At 41.8% G+C, this 19,009-nt stretch overlaps 1 protein-coding gene across 2 annotated transcripts; it reads left to right on the forward strand.

Annotated features, from left to right (window-relative positions):
* Window positions 1-712: 712 nt before the first annotated feature.
* Window positions 713-18,886, forward strand: golm2 (golgi membrane protein 2). Of its 2 annotated transcripts, XM_079497613.1 has the most exons (10): window positions 713-1,938; window positions 7,223-7,277; window positions 7,435-7,537; window positions 10,361-10,451; window positions 10,552-10,672; window positions 11,063-11,146; window positions 11,459-11,767; window positions 14,453-14,593; window positions 16,947-17,114; window positions 18,126-18,886. In XM_079497613.1, exons 1-10 carry the CDS (start codon window positions 1,612-1,614, stop codon window positions 18,200-18,202), a joined length of 1,476 nt encoding a protein of 491 aa, XP_079353739.1. In that variant the 5' UTR covers window positions 713-1,611; the 3' UTR covers window positions 18,203-18,886. The 2 variants fall into 2 exon arrangements, with proteins under 2 accessions (XP_079353739.1, XP_079353738.1); XM_079497612.1 differs by lacking the exon at window positions 16,947-17,114 and having other exon boundaries at window positions 727-1,938.
* The last annotated feature ends 123 nt before the right edge of the window (window positions 18,887-19,009 follow it).

Below are 19,009 nucleotides of genomic sequence, written 5' to 3' on the forward strand. Positions count from 1 at the left end.
CCAAAATTTGAGAGGACCTGTGATGTCATGACATACTTTTTATTTGTATTTTTTCTTTTCATTTGGTCATTAAGGTCCACAGAATGAGAGGTCTGCTCTGCCGGAAATATCGCGAAAAAAGGTTATGGCCATTTTTGTCGACGGCGGACGACGCACAGAAACGCACCCAGGGTGCCGGCCCGGTTCTGGCGAGCCGCCCTGCGTCCGAAACGGTAGAGAAATGACAGAGTTACCGTGTGGGTAATCTGAGTTCCCAGAAGTTTTATTTTTCGCCACTAGGGGGGCCGTGTGGGAGTCCCCGGAATATCCAGACCCCAGGGAACGCGCCCAGGGGGCCGGGCCGGTTCCGGCGAGCCGCCCCACGTCCGAAACGGTTGAGAAATGACAGTTATCGTGTGGGGGTCCCTACTGTACCCTCTAGTCTACTGTACTGTAGTGTAGTGTACTGTACTGTAGCCTACTGGCACACCTGAAATCATCATATATACAGTTAATATGTGCGTGTGTGTTTGTGTGTGTGTTAGGTTGCGCACAGGTGGTGAAAAACAACCATGCTGTTTTCGTGCTCAGACGCACCCAGCCACACACATAGCTCCGTAAGGGACACCACTCAAAAACACAAATAAAAAGTGTGTTTTCACAGGTTAATCTTTAACCGTTGAGCTTTTGGGGCTGTGGCTCCCCGGCTAAATGTAGATCTGTTCTTTTTGACAAGCCACACACGGCCACGTCGTCACTCAGTCACCACATCACTGCGTCTGCCTGCCACGCTTGCTGTTGCACGGTTGCAACAGCAAAGCCTCGAGGAGGGGACTCTTATTTTGAAAGGCAATTTCGCTCCAGCAGCAGAAGCCGGACATTCAGTTGAAGACGTTGTTTAGCTTTACAAAAATATAAACATCTCAGTCTCGTATGAATTCCAAGTCTGTTTTCTAGTGGAGATTTTTTTTTCTATATTTCTTTGCGTGGCGTCGGACAAACTTGAGTTAGAGAAGGGGAATTAAATCCAACTAAATTCAGTCAAAAACAAAACAGACGGCGGGCCATCCATCTACACAGTGCAGTTATTAGTGGCTAACTGGCGTGGTGGTGTTGGTTAGCTGTTTCAACACTAGACAGACACTATCCAGCGCTAGCCTGCTGCTGCTGCTGGGTACAATCAGGGCTGTTGTGATTGTGCTCCTGCTGATGAGATTGGATCTCCACTCATCCACGTATGTGCTTCCACTGGTTCGACGGGATTTGCTCGAAAACCCGGAAACATATATGTGCATTTGCATCTGCGACTGCTGACTGCTGAGAATGACTGCCTACGTTTGCTGCCAGCTGAGCTAACTTTACGTTTAGGCCACGTCTCTGCGGATGCATTTTCTCTATTGACATTGCATGAATGCAGAGAGGAGGGATGACAAGTGTACGGAAGGAGGATGGAGCACAGTAGAATGTGAGCAATATGTCTGTCTAAAACGGGTTTTGAATCATCAAACGTTTTGCCGGATTTAAACGGCATGTCACGTAGACAAATGTGTTTTGCATTGAGGGAATACGTGTACTACTGAGCTCACTATAGTATAGGTTGCAGTTACAACCTTAAGTTCCTTTTTTGGGGAAATGGTTGGTTTTGGTGCAAACCGACGGGGAGGACGCCTCCCGTCCTTCATTGTCATCGGTTTGATGGTGATCATCGCCATACTGTCTTTTAACTACTGGACAGTGTCCAACAAGCACGGACACTTGCTGGATGAACTGGTGGAGGTCCAGTTGCAGGTGAAACGGACAGACGCAGCGCGGAGCCGCCTGGAGAAGCGGAACTCCGAGCTGATGGTGCAGGTGGACACTCATAGGAAACAGATCGATAAGAAGGATGGAGACTACAGCGTCCTGGAGGGCAAGCTGCAGGCCCGAGAATCACTCATCATGAAATGCACCGATGATAAGGTATGGTAGGGAGTTGAGCTTCAACTCTGATCTTGTCTAGTTGGGTATCCACTGGCTCCACTGTGAATTAGTCTACCTAGACAAGGTGGCATTTGTTATCACAGACTGTGATAACAATGCCACCTTGTGTAGTTAGAATAATATCCACTCTATTTATCTCTACCAGAAGGACCCCACCACAACTCATTCGCCAAGTTCATGTCAATGATGTCACCCCACCTCCAAAACCACCTCCCCTCTGTCTGTATCATTAGCTGCCAGGCGATCTGAAGGGCCTGTCCCCCTTTTAAATGCAACTGTATTCCTCTGAAATAGACCGTTGCTATATATGACAGTAATTTGCACTATGCAGGCATAATAACAAGCCCTGTCCCACCAACACAACTTCAGTAACTTGAAAGCTTACTCTGCGATGCCAATCTTGCCCATGTAAGTCGCTTAAAGCGCAGGCCTGTGAAATATGCCTAAATTGTGAATAGGAATCATATACTTTATTGTACTTCCATATAGTTCTACATCTCATATTAATTAGGGTTGAGATCTGGAACCAGAGGAACCTTATTCAAAATTGAAGAACTGGAATCTGTTCCAAAACCGGTTTCATCATAATTATAGTCACAATCTCGATGCATGGTTTGCTGTCAGAGCTCGTATGTGGACTTCAGGTCTGCTCTACAATTACAATATTATGTATGTATTTCTGCGTTACTGTATGATTGAATTTGTGTTTATCAAAAATTATAACGAAAGACAAAATGATATACACAGCCGCAGTCTGATGTCGTAAAAAGTCTAATATGTCCCCCAAGCCATAGGCATTTGCCTTTGGCTTAGTGGTTAAGATGTTGGCTTTCCACGCAGGAGACCTGTGTTCGATTCCTTAGCGTTACAATGGTGCTGCGTCCATGTGACCTGGATCGGGTTTCCCCATGCATGGGAGGAGGAAAAGAACGGAACATTTTATTGTATTCCCCTTTTAAGTCTAATATCTCCCCAGGGTCATGGGGATGTCCCTTTGCCTTTAGTGGTACTGGTTAAGATGTTGGGTTCGATTCCTGGGTTCGATTCCCGGGTGTTACAATAATATACTGTATATGTATACTTATCCCAACCCCAACTTTTATGTTCCTCCTCACTTTGGACATTTGTTGAGAGACTACAGACTGTTGGGGCCACTCTAAGAACCAGAAAATGGCACTTATTCCATTGCACTCTCTTGCCCAATGGCACAGCCAGCAGTTCCCAGGCTGTCTTCTTAGTGCTTACCCATGGCCTTTTGTTTCTCAGTAGCCTCAGATGAACATTGGTGTGTGTCCAATTGCCCAGGGAGACATTAGAGAGAACACTTGATAGCAAGTGCTACTCTAATTTGCACCCAGTCCACCTCCCTTGTTGTTCACTTGTGTTCATCCGATGTGCAGTTTTGCCATAATAGTAAAGCCCAGCTGAGTGGTAATGTTATCACAGTTGGACAATTTTGTCTTTAGGTTGTAGCCATTTCTAGATTTCCCATGGAAAAGCATTGGCAGAATCCGCCTGCATAGGCAGAATTAAAGTTTGGTGGGGCCGCAGCCGCCGCACCCACAGTTTTTTATGTGTAATAGAGTAAATAGACAGGAAAGAGTAGTAACAAGAAGCTGAGGGCAGAAATGCAACACAGGTCTCCAGCCAGAATTGCATTGTGGATGTTGCAATTATGTGGTTGACGTTGACGGCCTGCAGTAAAGTAGATGAAATGTAATACATTGATGTGAGGCAAGTGTACTTGGAGTCCTGAGGCCAGTTTGTGAATGGATGATCACTGGGTGAAATCTCAAAGGCAGCTGGGACAACTGGCTGGGTGTCGAAACTAGTACATTTAGAACATATTCCTCATAGATACATACAGTATGAACCAAGTACTTCTCTCTCAGCCTCCAGTGGATTGATATGAGTGTTTAGAGGTATGCATGAAATGGGGCAGACTGTACATTGCTGCTTGCACAGAAAACCATGGACAAATAAAGCTTAGCGATACTTAAACATTAAATACATTATGACCAAACCATTTTAAACCATTAAACAAATGTGTTTAAAAGGTAAGTTGGCACACTCCTGGCGTTTAGATAAGCATTATCCGGCCTCTGTTCTCTGTGTGCAGGATCTCGACAAGTGTTGCATGGCAACAGATCCACTCCTTTCTTTGTCAACAGCCCAACCCTGTTCCAACAGCAAAGTGTACAGCACCTAGTAGCTTGTCTGCAGAACAATGACAGGAATGGGTTTGTTTGACCCAGTCTTGTAATTGTATATAGGCTGGCTGGAACTGGTATGGGCAATGTTTGAAATTGTGGCCAATCTGTTAGAACAACCCTGGTTAACTGGGGGTCCACAACGCCATGCGTAGCTAAATTTATATTTAGTCAGTGATTTGATTGTGCCCCTCTCAAGACGATCATCTTGAGAGGGGCACAATCAAATCACTGCTGATATGGCTCAATACTGTTGTAAACCGATGTCATAGCCAACTTAACAACTGCATTGTAAGGACTGTACTCTAATTCAGTCTATTCAGATTCAGAACCAGTTATCTTTAACATCAAGGTAGCATTCTGAACAATTATTACCCCCACTATCTGTCTCAACCAGGATGTTGCTCAATGAGAGAGAGGGAGTGTCACCTAATTTACGTCACATAATTATTATGGTCGACGAGTGTTGAATTAATTAACTTCTCATGCCAGACACAGTTCTTCTAGCAGGTGAGTTTGCTTTATGACAAAGTGGTTTCGTCGCTGTGCATACACAGAGAGACAGAGAGGGCTCACGTGACACAACACCTTGTCACCTTATCTAATGATTGTCTCAACGATGTGCAGTGCTGTGTTAGAGGGACATTTGTTGTCATGTCCCACATTATTACCTAAGCAATCAATGGCTCTCTCTCGCCATCCCATGATAGCCTGGAGCGATGAACAAATCGGCAATTCCTAAAACCCTGTCCCGACTCACTATTAACCAATCCTGCAACTCCTATTAAGTCCTAACGTATTCCTGACCCTGTCTGTCTGGCCATTCAGCTGACTCACTGACCAGTCCTGCAACACCTAACACCATCCCTTACCAATCCTAACCCTGTCGAAACACTGTTGCTGATGAGCACAGACACGGATAGAGAGACCTTGCCGTTCCAGCTTCAAAATTGAGATGGATCAAAATGGCTTTCATACAATACAAAGAAGAGATACATCTTGTTGCAGATATTTCAGGCAGTGCAGTGAGACTAATATGGCTCTCTAGGTTTAGGACCTGTCCCATTAAAGGACTGTTACCAATACATCCTGCTAGTGCTACAGGGGGACACTGTAAAACTCTTCTCCACATACTGTAGGTGACAGGATGGCTTTTTATTCATTGGTTGACACAGATGCTGTAATTACTGTCTCCATCCTATTCACTGTGAACCTCCAGTGTATTCTGCCTCATTAGGTCTTGTGAATCAAGAGTCTCTATCGCTCTGTCTGTTTCTGTCTCTCGCCCCTCTGGCCTTTAAAGTCTCTTTTAGTTTACCTTTTCCCCATTTCAGGTCGTTGTGACACAGGGAATGTAGTCCAGAATCAGAATCATTGTCGCATCACAGGTGTACAGGTGTAAAGAAGTGGGTGAAATTTGGTTTTGGGCAAGCTCCATTGTTTTTGTTTTCAGGAAGAGAAAAATAAAGCATAATCTAGCATTGGTCCATAGCTCTAATGCCTTCATTAGAGATATGTTACTCTTTTCTTCCTGTGCTCGCATGAAATGCAGACCAGCCTCTCATCTGTAACGTTTTTGCTACTCGCCAATACAAAGGTGGCTTGTGTTATTGGAAAGCCTACTTTCCTTAGTGGACACACGCTGAGCCCCCCACCACACGTATAAAATGCACTTTCTGGCCAGAAAGGGATTTTTTTTCACCGGAAGGAATAATCTGGTCTAATAGGTCTATGAGGTTTGAGTGGAGTAACTAAAAAAATCCCTTTCTGGCCAAAAAGTGCATTGTATATGTGTGGTGGGGGGCTCAGAGTGCGTCCACTAAGGAAAGTAGGCTTTCTAATAACGCAAGCCGCCTTTGTATTGATGAGTAGCAAAAATGTTCTTTATATTTTCGCTACAGACGAGAGGCTGGTTTGCATTTCATGCGAGTGCAGGAAGAGAAGAGTAACATAGCTCTAATGACTGCATTAGAGCTATGGACCAGAGCTAAGCATAATCCAACTGGTACAGTATGTACATGAGGCTAACTTAGACATAAGGTGTATAATTGCATCTAAGGTTAGGCACAAAGGTCATTTGTAATGTATTTTCTTTTAGTAACTCCTCTCCATGAGCTGTGTTTTAAGGAACTAACCTTTTATTTGGAATCTTTAGTGAGAACTCACAATCTCACATGATTATTGCATATTGTGTAATCTACTTTACTTCCTTTGTTTGCTCAGATATGCCTATCACTGTCCTAAATACAGTAGCGACTGTTTCTTCAGCTCTTTATCTGACCTAATCAACAGACCCTTATGTGACTTGCAACATGTCTGTATGTCACATGTCACATGTCACAGTATAACAACTGTGAAATGTGAATCCCTGTTGTTCAGTGATCCAGACTGTTTCCATTGCATTGACAGGTCATGTAACTTTTGGCGTCTTTCCTTACTCAAGTATAATAATAAAGTCTGAATTCTAGTCTTGCCTCATTGTATATTATTAGAAGTTTGCCAACCTTCGGCGAGCTCACCTCTATCGCCACGTGTACAAAAAAAAAAAAAAAAAAACTCGGCCGACAACCTACCTCTAACCCTAACCGCAAGCACGGGAGCAGCGCATTAAATATTATTATAAGAATTGCACAAAACCGTAAAGATAAAGTCGTAAAAGAAAAAGTGACAATTCCACATGATGGTGGTGATGAAGATCAAGATTCAGATTTCTCTGCATAAAGCGTGTTTGGATAATACAATCTTGTATCTTTCGACCAACTAGTGGTAAAATATATCACACAGATTACCATGTGTTAGTGGTATCACCCAAGAAACTAGACAAACCTGTGTTAAACCAGTTATGCTGTAACACTTATGGTTATTCCGCTTGGGGCTGCATTTTGAAATAGCTGTGTTATGCTTTTGTGTGAGGCTGTACCACGATAAAGTTGGGTGTTAATTTACAACAAAAAAAACACAGTTAAAATATGGAGATAAGATTTCTGCCCAACAACAGCAATATGAGAGGTTATTTCTGAAACCCCCATTTCTCCCCCCCCCCCCCTGTTCAGATGAAGCTGCAGGGAGAAGCCACAACTCAGATGACAGAGAACCAGAGGCTGAAGGGTAAGTGTGGTGAAGATGATCTCAGCCTTGCCTGTGACCAACCGTAGGATCACAGCCCTTCAACAGAGACGCAAATCCATCAAAAGCTATATACAGTTATGTGATGTTACATACTAAAATGCATCAACCCTGTGTGTGTTTGTGCTACGTTGAGCAGAGCAACTGAAGGAGCTGAAACAGGAATTCATAAAACAGGAGGAACAACTAAGGGAGGTCAAGAAAAATAGCACCACGCTAGAGAGGAGGCTGGAATATGAGAGGTAACGTACAGTAGGCCACACCTTGGAGAGTAGTGACTGGGGAGACTAGTCTCACCTCCAGCATCTGTGACTGGGGGGACTAAACTTTGAACCGAAAGTTATTATGTTACCGAGTTCTCCTTGTCTACATTATGCATTTCAATGGCTCTTCCAAACCTTGAAGCATTGCCTAGATAAACTATTGTGACACTGTTTTGCTTGTTTTAATTGTGGAATGTTTGCTTGGAAAATGTTTCTATGTTTACAGTAGGATTCCTGAGTGAAAGGGCCCCAGAGATCACACCTGTGTGAAGTGAGGGGCGCTAATATATTAAAGTCTAACTCATGTTGATTAGGACGTGATGTAAAACAAACGGTGCAAACTCAAACATTAAGCGCCATTAACAATAAAGAGACAAATTTCCCCTTCATTGTCACTGCGTTTACAAAACAAACATTGAACTAAGGACAAACATTAAACCTGTGTATAGGAATAAATTACAAAATGAACTGGTTTAAAAGTCAGGCTTGGTTATGGAACCTAATAATGAGCCATCAGACACTTCCAAGTCACTGTCTTCACCATCTTCCCTACCTCCCCTCTGATAGTGATGGGTCTTTCACCATCTTCCCTACCTCCCCTCTGATAGTGATGGGTCTTTCACCATCTTCCCTACCTCCCCTCTGATAGTGATGGGTCTTTCACCATCTTCCCTACCTCCCCTCTGATAGTGATGGGTCTTTCACCATCTTCCCTACCTCCCCTCTGATAGTGATGGGTCTTTCGCCATCTTCCCTACCTCCCCTCTGATAGTGATGGGTCTTTCACCATCTTCCCTACCTCCCCTCTGATGGCGATGGGTCTTTCCAATGTTGAGCTGTAGATGATTCTTGTTAGAGGTGCTCCGATCAATCGTCCACCGATTGGTGATCAATGTTATCAGAGGTCAAATAAATCAGAATCCTCAATCTTGAGGACAGTTAACATTTGAACACACAATGGTAGGGTGTGTGTAAGTCATAAATATTGCTTTAATTACTCTGTGTGAGGCGATATTGTACAATAATAATGCACGACACCACCACCAACCAAATGTTTCTACAGCATTGCCGAAGGCCAAGGCATCTTTAACGGGGGTATGTCTGACTGTATGTCTTTACAGTAAATTACTGTAGACCAGTCAAAGCTCACACCGTTATGTTTTTTGATTGATTGATTGAAATATTTATTAACAGTTTGCAAAATTACAGTACATTTCAAGCACAAACTCAATACAAAGACTGTTAACTGTGAGTGGACAACCCAATTAAGCATTACACTTGTTTACAAGAGGGTCCACCTTGTTCAATTCATCAAAACATTTAGAGACGTACAAATAGACACTTCTATATAGTCAAAGAACAGAACTGGAATTCATCATAAAGGAGCTAAAAAGGGAAAAGAAACATATACAGTAAGGGGAAAAAGGGGTGGGCGGTGGGGGGGGATTCAGATTTTACGGGGGCCAGTTTCGAATTGCAGCCATCCGTAGGTGCCCTTTGAGAGTGGTTTTGAAGGAGTCAAGGGATTTGCATGTCTTAATGACTGTTGGTAGGGCGTTCCACATTTTGGTGGCATAGGAGCGAAAAGAATAGTCCCTTGTTTGTGCCGAATCTGGGTTGTACATGGTTCGTTGCACTCACTCTGGTGTTGTGGTTGTGGACTTTGTTAACATTAAGGAAGTATCGAGACAGGTACATGGGTATCTTGGTGGTGTATCGAATCTTGTGGACCAGACCCATTGCAAGATGCTGTACTCTGTAGTCGACCCTAAGCCATTCCAGCCTGTCAAAGTGGGCAGGGGTGAGGTGGGTTCGGGTGGTGAGGCCAAGTAGGAGCCTGACCAGTTTGTTTTGGGAAGTCTGGAGCCTAGTGGTACCAGGAGGTGCATGCATAGTCAAAGAAACCTTGTACGAGGGCTCCTGTTAAGGTCTTCAAGGTGTTTTTGTTGACCAGTGAGGAGATCCTGTAAAGGAGTCTTGTTCTTTGGTTGACTTTTTTGATTACGTTGGTGGCCATTTTATCACCGGAAAGATTAGCCTCCAGGATGGAACCTAGGTAGATAATTTCATCTTTACGTGTGATAACATTGTCACCCACTCTAACCAAGAAGCCATTTGCTTTGCTGAGATTACTATTAGATCCAAAGAGAATGGATTCAGTTTTTCCCAGGTGTAAAGATAGTTTGTTATCAGCGAGCCAGGTGCAGATTCTACCGAGTTCAGAGCTGAGGGCCTTTTCAACCTGCGGTTTGTTCCTGTCTGAGACTAGCAGTGCCGAGTCATCTGCGAACAGGAACAAGTTGCAGTCACAAGCTGATTTCATGTTGTTTACATATACAGTAAAGTCCCTAGTATGCTTCCTTGTGGAACGCCACAGCTCACTGGGAGGGGGGGGGGGGGTGCTTAAAATATGAGCACTGCTTGCCACACTGCAATAGAGGACAGACATGCCACAAACAGTATTCTTATATACTGTATTATGTATTATTTCTTAATCACAGGTGATGGGTAATATAATAAGTAAAAAGCCAGAAATAAGAAATAATAATACATTTAAAAAGAAACTTTAAAATTCGTTTTCAGCGGTGAGAAATACCTTTCATACCGCTGAAAACTACACTTAAATGAATATCAGAGATGGGGAAATGCCTTTATACTGTATGAGAACATTAACTGTGTAACCTTTTCAATTTTACAAGTTATTTTTGGTCTAATCTTTCAATTAAATGTGTTTTTTGACAGCTTCTCTCTTATTCATGCTTGTCTGTCTCAAACCCTCACTTATAGCTCTATTTATTGTAGTTTACAGTGTGGTCGACAAATTGCACAGCTGAAAGACGAGTATGAAGATACAAAAAAGAAACTTGAAGAAGAAGCGTCAAGGCTAAGACAGGTTAGTTACTCAATACCTGTTTAGGTTATTCTGCTAGCCTTGTCCTTCTGTCCCTATCCTCTCTGTAGCTGCTTCCACTTCTCACTTTGCAATTCTTCAGAGTTTACTGGACAGCAGAAAGGCTGGAGCAGTGGGTGTACGGGAAGGAGGAACTGATGTGGAGCTGGTGGGAGAGCGCCACACTGTGGCCACTCGCCTGCATAACAGCCAAGACCTGAAAGGTACAGTAACTAATCATCGATAAGTCGCTCTGCCTTCAGCATTTTCCTTTCTAATAAAATGGATTCGGACCGTACAGTTCTTAAGAGATCCGATTAGTAACAACAATACCAAAGGTTATAGGATGAGGTCACTAATACCAAACCGAATTTTGTTTTTATACATTTTACTATACAGTATATACAGGTATGTCTATTATTTACACATCATACAGAGAAAGCCAGTTGGGATATGAAGAAGTGCACACTAAAGGAATACTTCACCACTTGTACTGTGTGTTTTAGTAGCAGACCAAGATTGGTCTCCTATGGTCTCAAACCCTGGGAAATATTCCTTTAATAAAAAGTAGGACGATTCCCCATGCTAATGTAAGCCTCAATCAATTTTGACAGATGAGATGGGCAAGCCTGGCAGTGATGCTGGCATGCCTGGCATTGAGGACAGTGAAGTGGGAAAAATAGATGATGTGCAGTTTGGCAAGTATTCTTCATTTTACATTATTTTATGCCTGTGTGTAATATTTTTTTTTCTTTTTTGTTGTTTCTAAATACATCAACAAATCCACAAAATAATTGTATATATTTCTTTATAATCAACTACATTGATTAGTTGGATTAACCCCTTTATTATACTTTATTGTACAATGGTGGCGTACAAAAATAGTGAAAATAGCAGATAGCAAATGGCATTTGAAGTCCTATCGCTCAGCCCCAACACACCGTGTCAATTACACAATAATTGTATTGTAATCTGTTGTCTTTGCTATGCGTCTGACTTATTCGCTGCAGCCCTGAAGAAGCCTGCCATCACTCAGAAACACATGGACCCTCCTGACGTGGTGGTAGGGGCTGGCGCAGGACCTGAGGCAGGGATGGGTGAGCCTGCCGGGGGCCGGGGTCTGTCTCTGGACCTGCCCAGACTCCAGCAGGACAAATTGGGGGGATTGGCTGCAGAAGTCAGAGCAGTTGTGGCGCCCCCTCCAAACCTAGTTGAACAACAGCCCCAGGCAGTGGGAGACAAACCAATCCTTTTTGACGAGGACAACAAGGCGGGCATCAAGGCGGATGAGTTGGGGGAACAGCACAGACAAGCCAGAGGTACAGAATGGACCTCCCAAACATGGCTTGAAATTGATTCAACCTGTGGGCCGTGAGAATGCTGCAAGTGGGCCCCCAAATAATTGGCAAAATACTACGATTTTAATGATAATATAAATTAATATAAAAACATCACACTCGTGTGAAGTGAGGGGCACCCACTGTGGCTGCCACATTCATTGCAGATTCACTGCCACTATATACGTTACGAGACATTAATGCAGTGTGTTATTGTATGAAACGAAACTAGTCACAAGATGTATTTATATTGGCCACATGAAGTCTCACGACATCATTTAGTGCCCTAAACAAACCATAGACTTGGCTGGCAACTGATTTTGGTTAAAAGTGCTCTAAACACATTAAAAGTCCATAAACTTGGCTGCCACATGACGTGAGGCAGCCCCTCAATTTTTGTGTGGGCGGCTGGGCGCCCCTCATAAAAAATAATAAAAAATAAAAAGAATGAACTGAAAAAACAAAGTATACTATGTTAGTTAGTTGCCCTAATCCAAGCAGGAACACCATCATTAAAGGACCACTTCACCACTTTTCAACCTATCTTCATATAATTGGTCCTCACTAATGTTCATGATAAAATGGCACCATTTTTAGAAACCGCAGGCTTTCTATTCCTGAAACGTTGCAATGCGAAAATGGAAGCCTTCGTTCTCACGATGATAAAAATCTAATTTATGTAAAAAAAAAAATCTTGTTTAAAAGAAATCTGCCTAATGATGATGTCACTGGTGGACGGGTTTCTGAACTGCCCACAGCCCTCCTATGAGACACAGACTGAGTAGAAAAAAATGTGTGCCATTTTATCATGATTATTAGTGAGGACCTATTATATGAAGATAGGTTGAAAAGTGGTGAAGTGGTCCTTTAAGTGGTCAGATGGGTGGGCTGCGAACAATTTGGAGATTACATAATTACTTGCGCAAGCAGAGTGCGCAAGTATTGTGATCGTGCTGGTACGAATGTACGTATGCTTGGTATTGATGGTGACGTAATTAAGATATGTATCAATGCCGGGTTATAACTGGCTTTTGATGGTGACGTAATAAAGATAGGTTTCAGATTACATACATGTACATGCATACAGACATTACCTTTAATTAACCCGACATTGAAACATATCTTAATTACGTCACATTCAACATCAATATATATACCAAGCATACGCACATAAAAAAGCCAGCCGACCACAGTAGTACTTTCAAACTTACAACTTGCATACATGTATACATACATACGTTACCTGTTACCCAACCAATATTGAAACATATCTTAATTATGTCACCATTGACAGCCAGTTATAGTATTTAATTTCAATGTTTTACAGAGAGGCTGAGATTTGAAAGTGCGTAGCGGTCAACAGTACTTGCGCGCTCTGCTGCTACTCTGCAAGTAGGCACTCGACAGAGAGCAGTTCTTTTTCTCTTTTTTTTGAACACCACGGTGTGGTCATACAGATACAACAAACAAAAACACTTAGGACAACATAAAGACAAGTAAGACCAGAATCAATGACAAAGCGAAAAAAATAGATACGATAAAGAGAGAAAAAAAAAAGGACATAGCAGAAATATGTCACAGGTTACCTATCAATATACACACAAAAGGAAAACAAAAATACTGTAGGCATTATGCATGGTCCGAAGGCCGAAACCCTTATTTAAATTAATTGTCTTTATCTAATAATACATTTTTGGTTAGGTTTTTGCAAGTCAAATGCCTTGCCTAAGGGAAAACAAAAAACAGACATTAAAAAAAACAAAATGAAAAGCCATTTACAAATAATGTTACATCCCTCACATCGACTTGCTACCTGTAAAGCATGAAACATAGTAGTCTAGGGAGGCACAGTGATTCTCAAACCTTTTCATGTCAAGGACCCCCAAAATGTCTTTGACCATAGAATATATTATATAATATATTTGAAAAAATGAAATTGTGCCAGGGACGCACATAAGAGATTTGTCAACATTTTTCAAAAAACAGATATACAAGCTTACAACGGGAATTCCCACATGACCGGGAGAGATATATTGGGCTTATGTGCTTCAAGCAGGGCTATTGTCAACCAGTAGTGTCCTATCCAACACCTGACCACTAACCACTTCAGATGTGCTAGTTATATCGTAACAAAACATGCTCTACCATTTGTATGCTTTCCTTGGAGTTAGAGCAGAGTGTAGAGAGACAGAGAGGGGAGAGATGTAAGGAGTCTGATTTGATCTTGGGTCTTTACAACTCGCAAGAACCATATGATCAGTGCATTACATTGTTGTCCCACCTGGCAGGCACCCTATGATCATCATTTGTTGACAAATGCATATTCAGTACAAGCTTTCCATAAAGCAAACGTTATCATTTTCAATGTAGGATTTGTAAAAGTCATACTAAATAATAAATTACAATATTTTCATACAAAACATGTCATTCTAAAGTTCAAATGGGCACTGATGAAGGCCAGACTGCCAAAAACATTCTCTCCATTTTTGGAGGATGTTTAATTAAAGAATCATATATAGTGCTCTCGCTTCTGATTGCTACCATTCTTCAAAGTGATTAAATGACTTTTCTCAGTGGACTTGGATCATTTTCAAATTGTGCCATAGAGAGAGTTTTGGGTGTAGGCCTTATATCAAGCAGAGTGTAACCTTTTGTTCTGATTCACAGTTCATGACAAGATGAAACAAGATGGTCTACAGATGAAGGGTCTGCCTCAGGCAGCCAATCCTGCCCAGGTTCCCAACCCAATTGATCCTCATCATGTAAAAGACAAAGTTCCAGCTGAGCCACAACAACGGCACCGTCAGAGTGAGTGCATCAAGACACTTAACCCATTTTGGGCGGGAACCCCTTTTGGTGTTAAACATTGTTATAATTTAGCTATTGAAAAATAGCAGATCTACAAGCTCATAACGAGCTTGTAGGTCTGCTATTTTTGAAAAATCGTTAAAATGTGGCGCAAATCATTGAATATATATTTCAGAGCGAACATTTTTAACTAAAATATTTGCTTCTAGGGGGTCCCTGGAACTACATATTTTGAGATGGGGGTCCGTGGCCCAATAGAGATAATTCTGGGGGTCCTTGACATGAAAAAGGTTGAGCACCACTGACATAGAAACATAGGTTTTTCAGAAAAATCGTAGGATTTAGAAGATTTTTTTTTAATCGACCTCAGTCCAAAATGGGTTAAAGCAATGTTGAACCTTGGGTTGTATAGCTACTTGAGCATGATATGAGTCCAAATAGTGTCGGTCATCTTTATCTGTTGCTTCTGTGCTCTGTAAGCGAAGAACTCTTAAATAGTGTTTCCATTCACTCATTGTATGGCAAAGAATCTCTCAAAATTACATGGGGTAAGTGATTTTCTTTTGTTAAAAAGCTCTGTATTCTCATACTAGCACTCATTACTAAAGAGTGTTTGTTCAGTATCTGGAACTTCCCTGTCTCTCCAGCTCTTTAGTAAACAGAAAATGCTTTTTCAGGTCGCGATACCAATTTTATCCAGACATACTCACATAGGATACAGAATAAGCAAGTGATGAGTCAAAGTAATGAGCACACAACATTGAAACTGTAACACTAATAACATTTACGCTGATGATACTTTCTCCTGATTGCCTGAATTGTATTTTCTGTTTATTAAAGAGCTGTAGAAACAGGGAGACCCCTGTTACTGAGCAAACACACTCTATAGCAACAATGACTACTATCAGAATATAATGCTTTAACCTTTTTAATAATAAAATAGAATAAAAACAACAACAAAAAAATCATCCAACAATATCACTTACCCTACCTTAACACAAAGCATTCTGCCAATGTATAAAAATTGGTAACCAGGGCTTAAATTGGCCCCGAGCTGAGCCCCACCTCCAGTCCAAAGCACTCCCTTATTAATGTATCTTTCTGTTTATCAACACTGTTGGCATAGCATCATTATGGTTGTGGAACCCAACAAAGTATGTCAGAGAGTGGGTTATGACCAGAAATGTTGCCATCCAGAAATGTTTATAATATCTGGAAGGTTCTTAATTGAAGGTTATTGATATTGATACTGTACTACGAATGCTGCTCTACTTCTTAAGGTTACTGATGTAATGTGAGTTGTTTTTTGTAATGCAGGTAAAACATCATATTAGATGGTAGCCCCCCAAGCCCAACCTCTGAAGTGTGTCGCTTTTACAGTGCACAACTACACATTAACCTCCAAGTCTTTGGACTTAACCCCTGGGTGTGGCAAGTGCAAGTGCATCTCAACAACTTTATCTCCAAAAGGTGTAAAAAACAACTAGTAAACATACAAGCGAACCAAGTCCACACATATTCCCCTTTTCTTCCTTCCACCCCATATACCCAGGTAAAAAACTAAACAATATACCAGGACATCTTTTAAATATACTTAGTATATTGACAGAATCCACTTTGTATTTGTTTGTGCTGAAATGCTGTGATGTGTTGTGTCAACACTGTCAACTGGTTGAATTATGTTTGGTTTTCCTGTAAAAATTTAATCCATAAGCGTGAGAAATTCTAAATGAGAACTTTCTTGAATGACAGACATGTTTGAAAATGGCTAGAAGTGCTGCCAGAGAGTAGAGACTTGGGAGAAAATCAACGCTCTTCTGGCTCCAAGATGTTCCTTTCCTGCTGCCTGGCTTCTGCTGTGCACTGCTACTCTCTGCTGCTGCCCCCTCTCTCCATTTCTAAAATGTTCCATTCTTCCCTCTCCATAATAACACAACCATCCAGACTTCCATCTTTCATCATCGTGCCCGATGCAGCCTCAGTGGCTTTTGTTTGCCCACATGTCCTGCCTTTGACTTTTGTTCCATTCACAACGAAGGAATCGAAGGAGGATGAAACAAGTGTTTTTGTCACATTGAGAGCAACTGCTCCATTTCATGCACTTCGTGCAGTCTGTAGTTTACTTCCCTCATCAGCCTTGAAACCTTAAATGTGTTAGGCCCTTAAACTCCTCCTCCAATCCAGCGTCTTGTTAATACATCCATTAACCCATCTTCCTCGCAGTTTTCTTTTCGTCTGATCATTCGTTCCTCCATGCATTCAAAATGCACCATTCACCTCTTTCTCCCCCTCTCCCTACAATTTCCTCTGCTTCCCTCCACTTCCTGATGAGGCCCTTCTCTGCCTCCTGCAGGCCGGTTCTTTGATGAGAATGAGTCCCCAGTAGATCCGCAGCACGGCTCAAAGCTAGCGGACTACAATGGGGACGATGGGAACGTGGGTGAGTATGAGGCCGACAAGCAGGCTGAACTGGCTTACAATGAGGAAGAGGATGGTGATGGTGGGGAGGAAGACGTCCAAGGTGAGCCGGGCCAGAGAACTGGACTGACTGTCCAGATGTGTATCCACCATTCCTCCCTTGATCCCTTTCTCCACTCCTGTATTGCTGCTGCCCCTGCATCCCCCCAAGCAGTTCCAAAATGTGAACAGCTCACAGTACCCTGAGTATCCTCCTATGCTTCCAGTTTAATTACCGGCTACTACAGATATCTGTAGACATCAGTCAAATGGTGTCCGGGTCCAAGAAGGACTCCACCATTTAAGATACTTTGGCCAGTAAGCACCTTGTATCTCCGGTCACAATCTTTGCGGTGAACCCTACTGCTTTATTGTATGGGGTTACCTCAACCCAGGGACTTCAGGTTCTGTGAGTGTGACTGCCTTTTCCATCCAGCATTTTCTTGCCTGCCTGTGCTTCCCTTTAGCTGTGCCACCTGTCTGTGCCCACCGAACATCCCTGACCCACATGTAGGCCAGTAGATAAATATAGCCTCTGTGTTTGTGAATGTCTCTTGAGTTCTCCTTCAAAGATTGAAATGCATGTCCATGCCATCAATTTTTTGGTTGCGTGTCATCGTTGTTCCCTACCATTCATTTCTAATAGTTACACATCACACATTCAAATTCGAATCTAATATGCTGTCATGTTTTGGAGAAAAGAGGTATATTTTCATTCCTGTGATCATTTACTGATTTCCTCGATCACAGTATGCAACAAATATGCTTTTTGTTCAAGTGTGAAAACGTAACTTTTATCGGTGTTAAAGTATTTAGTTAGTATAATAATTCACTGGTTAAAATGACAAGATCAAAGATACTGTTCTGCAGATAGTAATAATACTTTGATCATTATTATGACTTATAATGTTCTTCTGAACTGAGTATTTTGTCAATTCAAGGTCGGAATGTAATTTATTTATTGTAACTGGATTATAAATGTGTTGCTTGTGCAGGTGATTATGGAGTGGGTCTACGCCATTTATTCAAATGTGGTTATTAACAATTGTTGAAGTTGTTTACTTTCTCTCCCCAGATGATGAAGATCACGACATACAGGGAGAACGAGGAGGAGATTATGGGAAGCGACATCAAGCCATTGACATCCTCTGAATGTGAACTTGCACACTGTATCTCACTTTACATACAGACATTGGGACAGACAGTTGTAACAAAAGAAAAAGTTCTCCTGTATAATAGTTCGGACATCACTTTTTTTTTTTTTTTTTTTCTCCACTTCAGGCTGCTGTTGCTTGAATTCTTTACTTGAGAAATTTGCCAATGGAACTGTTTGGGCATTCTGCCTCTCAGACAATTTTGGGATCTTCGATGGATACCTATTTTGCATTTAGACAGTGGACTGGGAATAAGTAACTGATGCCAAGAACTTTGCTTATGGTCTATTGAACCATTTTTTTCCCTGACAGACACTCAATGTACTCCTCATTCTGTTTTGGATGACATTGCATGCATTATGAAATCTTAATTAATAATCCAACTGAGAAAAGTACTGAAGCTTAAGCAATACTTAGACCATTATTAGTATCCTCCAAAATGTGCAGAGTTAGCAAGCACATCAGGAACTAACAGACATCTGCTTCCATTAGTTAGGTCTCTTGTACATATTATGTATTTGAACTGTCACTATTTGTACTGTAGAGACATATTTCTTTACATTAGAGAAATCAATGAACATGAAATCAGTCCTGTTTGTGTAGCTACAGTATGAAAATTGATTTCTCATGGAAAGGCATATTGAATGTAATTTATTTTTTATTAAAGGTGAGCTTCATGTCATTTGTCAACTGTGGTGCATCATAATCCACATGTTGAATTGGGACACTGTTTTCACACAGTGCAACAAGTTTTTGTAATGAATATAACTTCCAAAACGTATGGTATTTGCATAGGCATTGCCAA

The sequence above is a fragment of the Electrona antarctica genome (assembly GCF_951216825.1).
Source record: "Electrona antarctica genome assembly, chromosome: 3".
NCBI lineage: Eukaryota > Metazoa > Chordata > Actinopteri > Myctophiformes > Myctophidae > Electrona > Electrona antarctica.

Excerpts from the sequence above, each read along its gene's own strand:
- golm2 (XM_079497613.1), top strand. The coding sequence starts at position 1,612 with ATGGTTGGTTTTGGTGCAAACCGACGGGGAGGACGCCTCCCGTCCTTC. Across the intron at positions 1,939-7,222 it reads TGAAATGCACCGATGATAAG|ATGAAGCTGCAGGGAGAAGC; the intron begins GTATGGTAGGGA and ends CCCCCTGTTCAG. Across the intron at positions 17,115-18,125 it reads TGGGGAGGAAGACGTCCAAG|ATGATGAAGATCACGACATA; the intron begins GTGAGCCGGGCC and ends TTCTCTCCCCAG.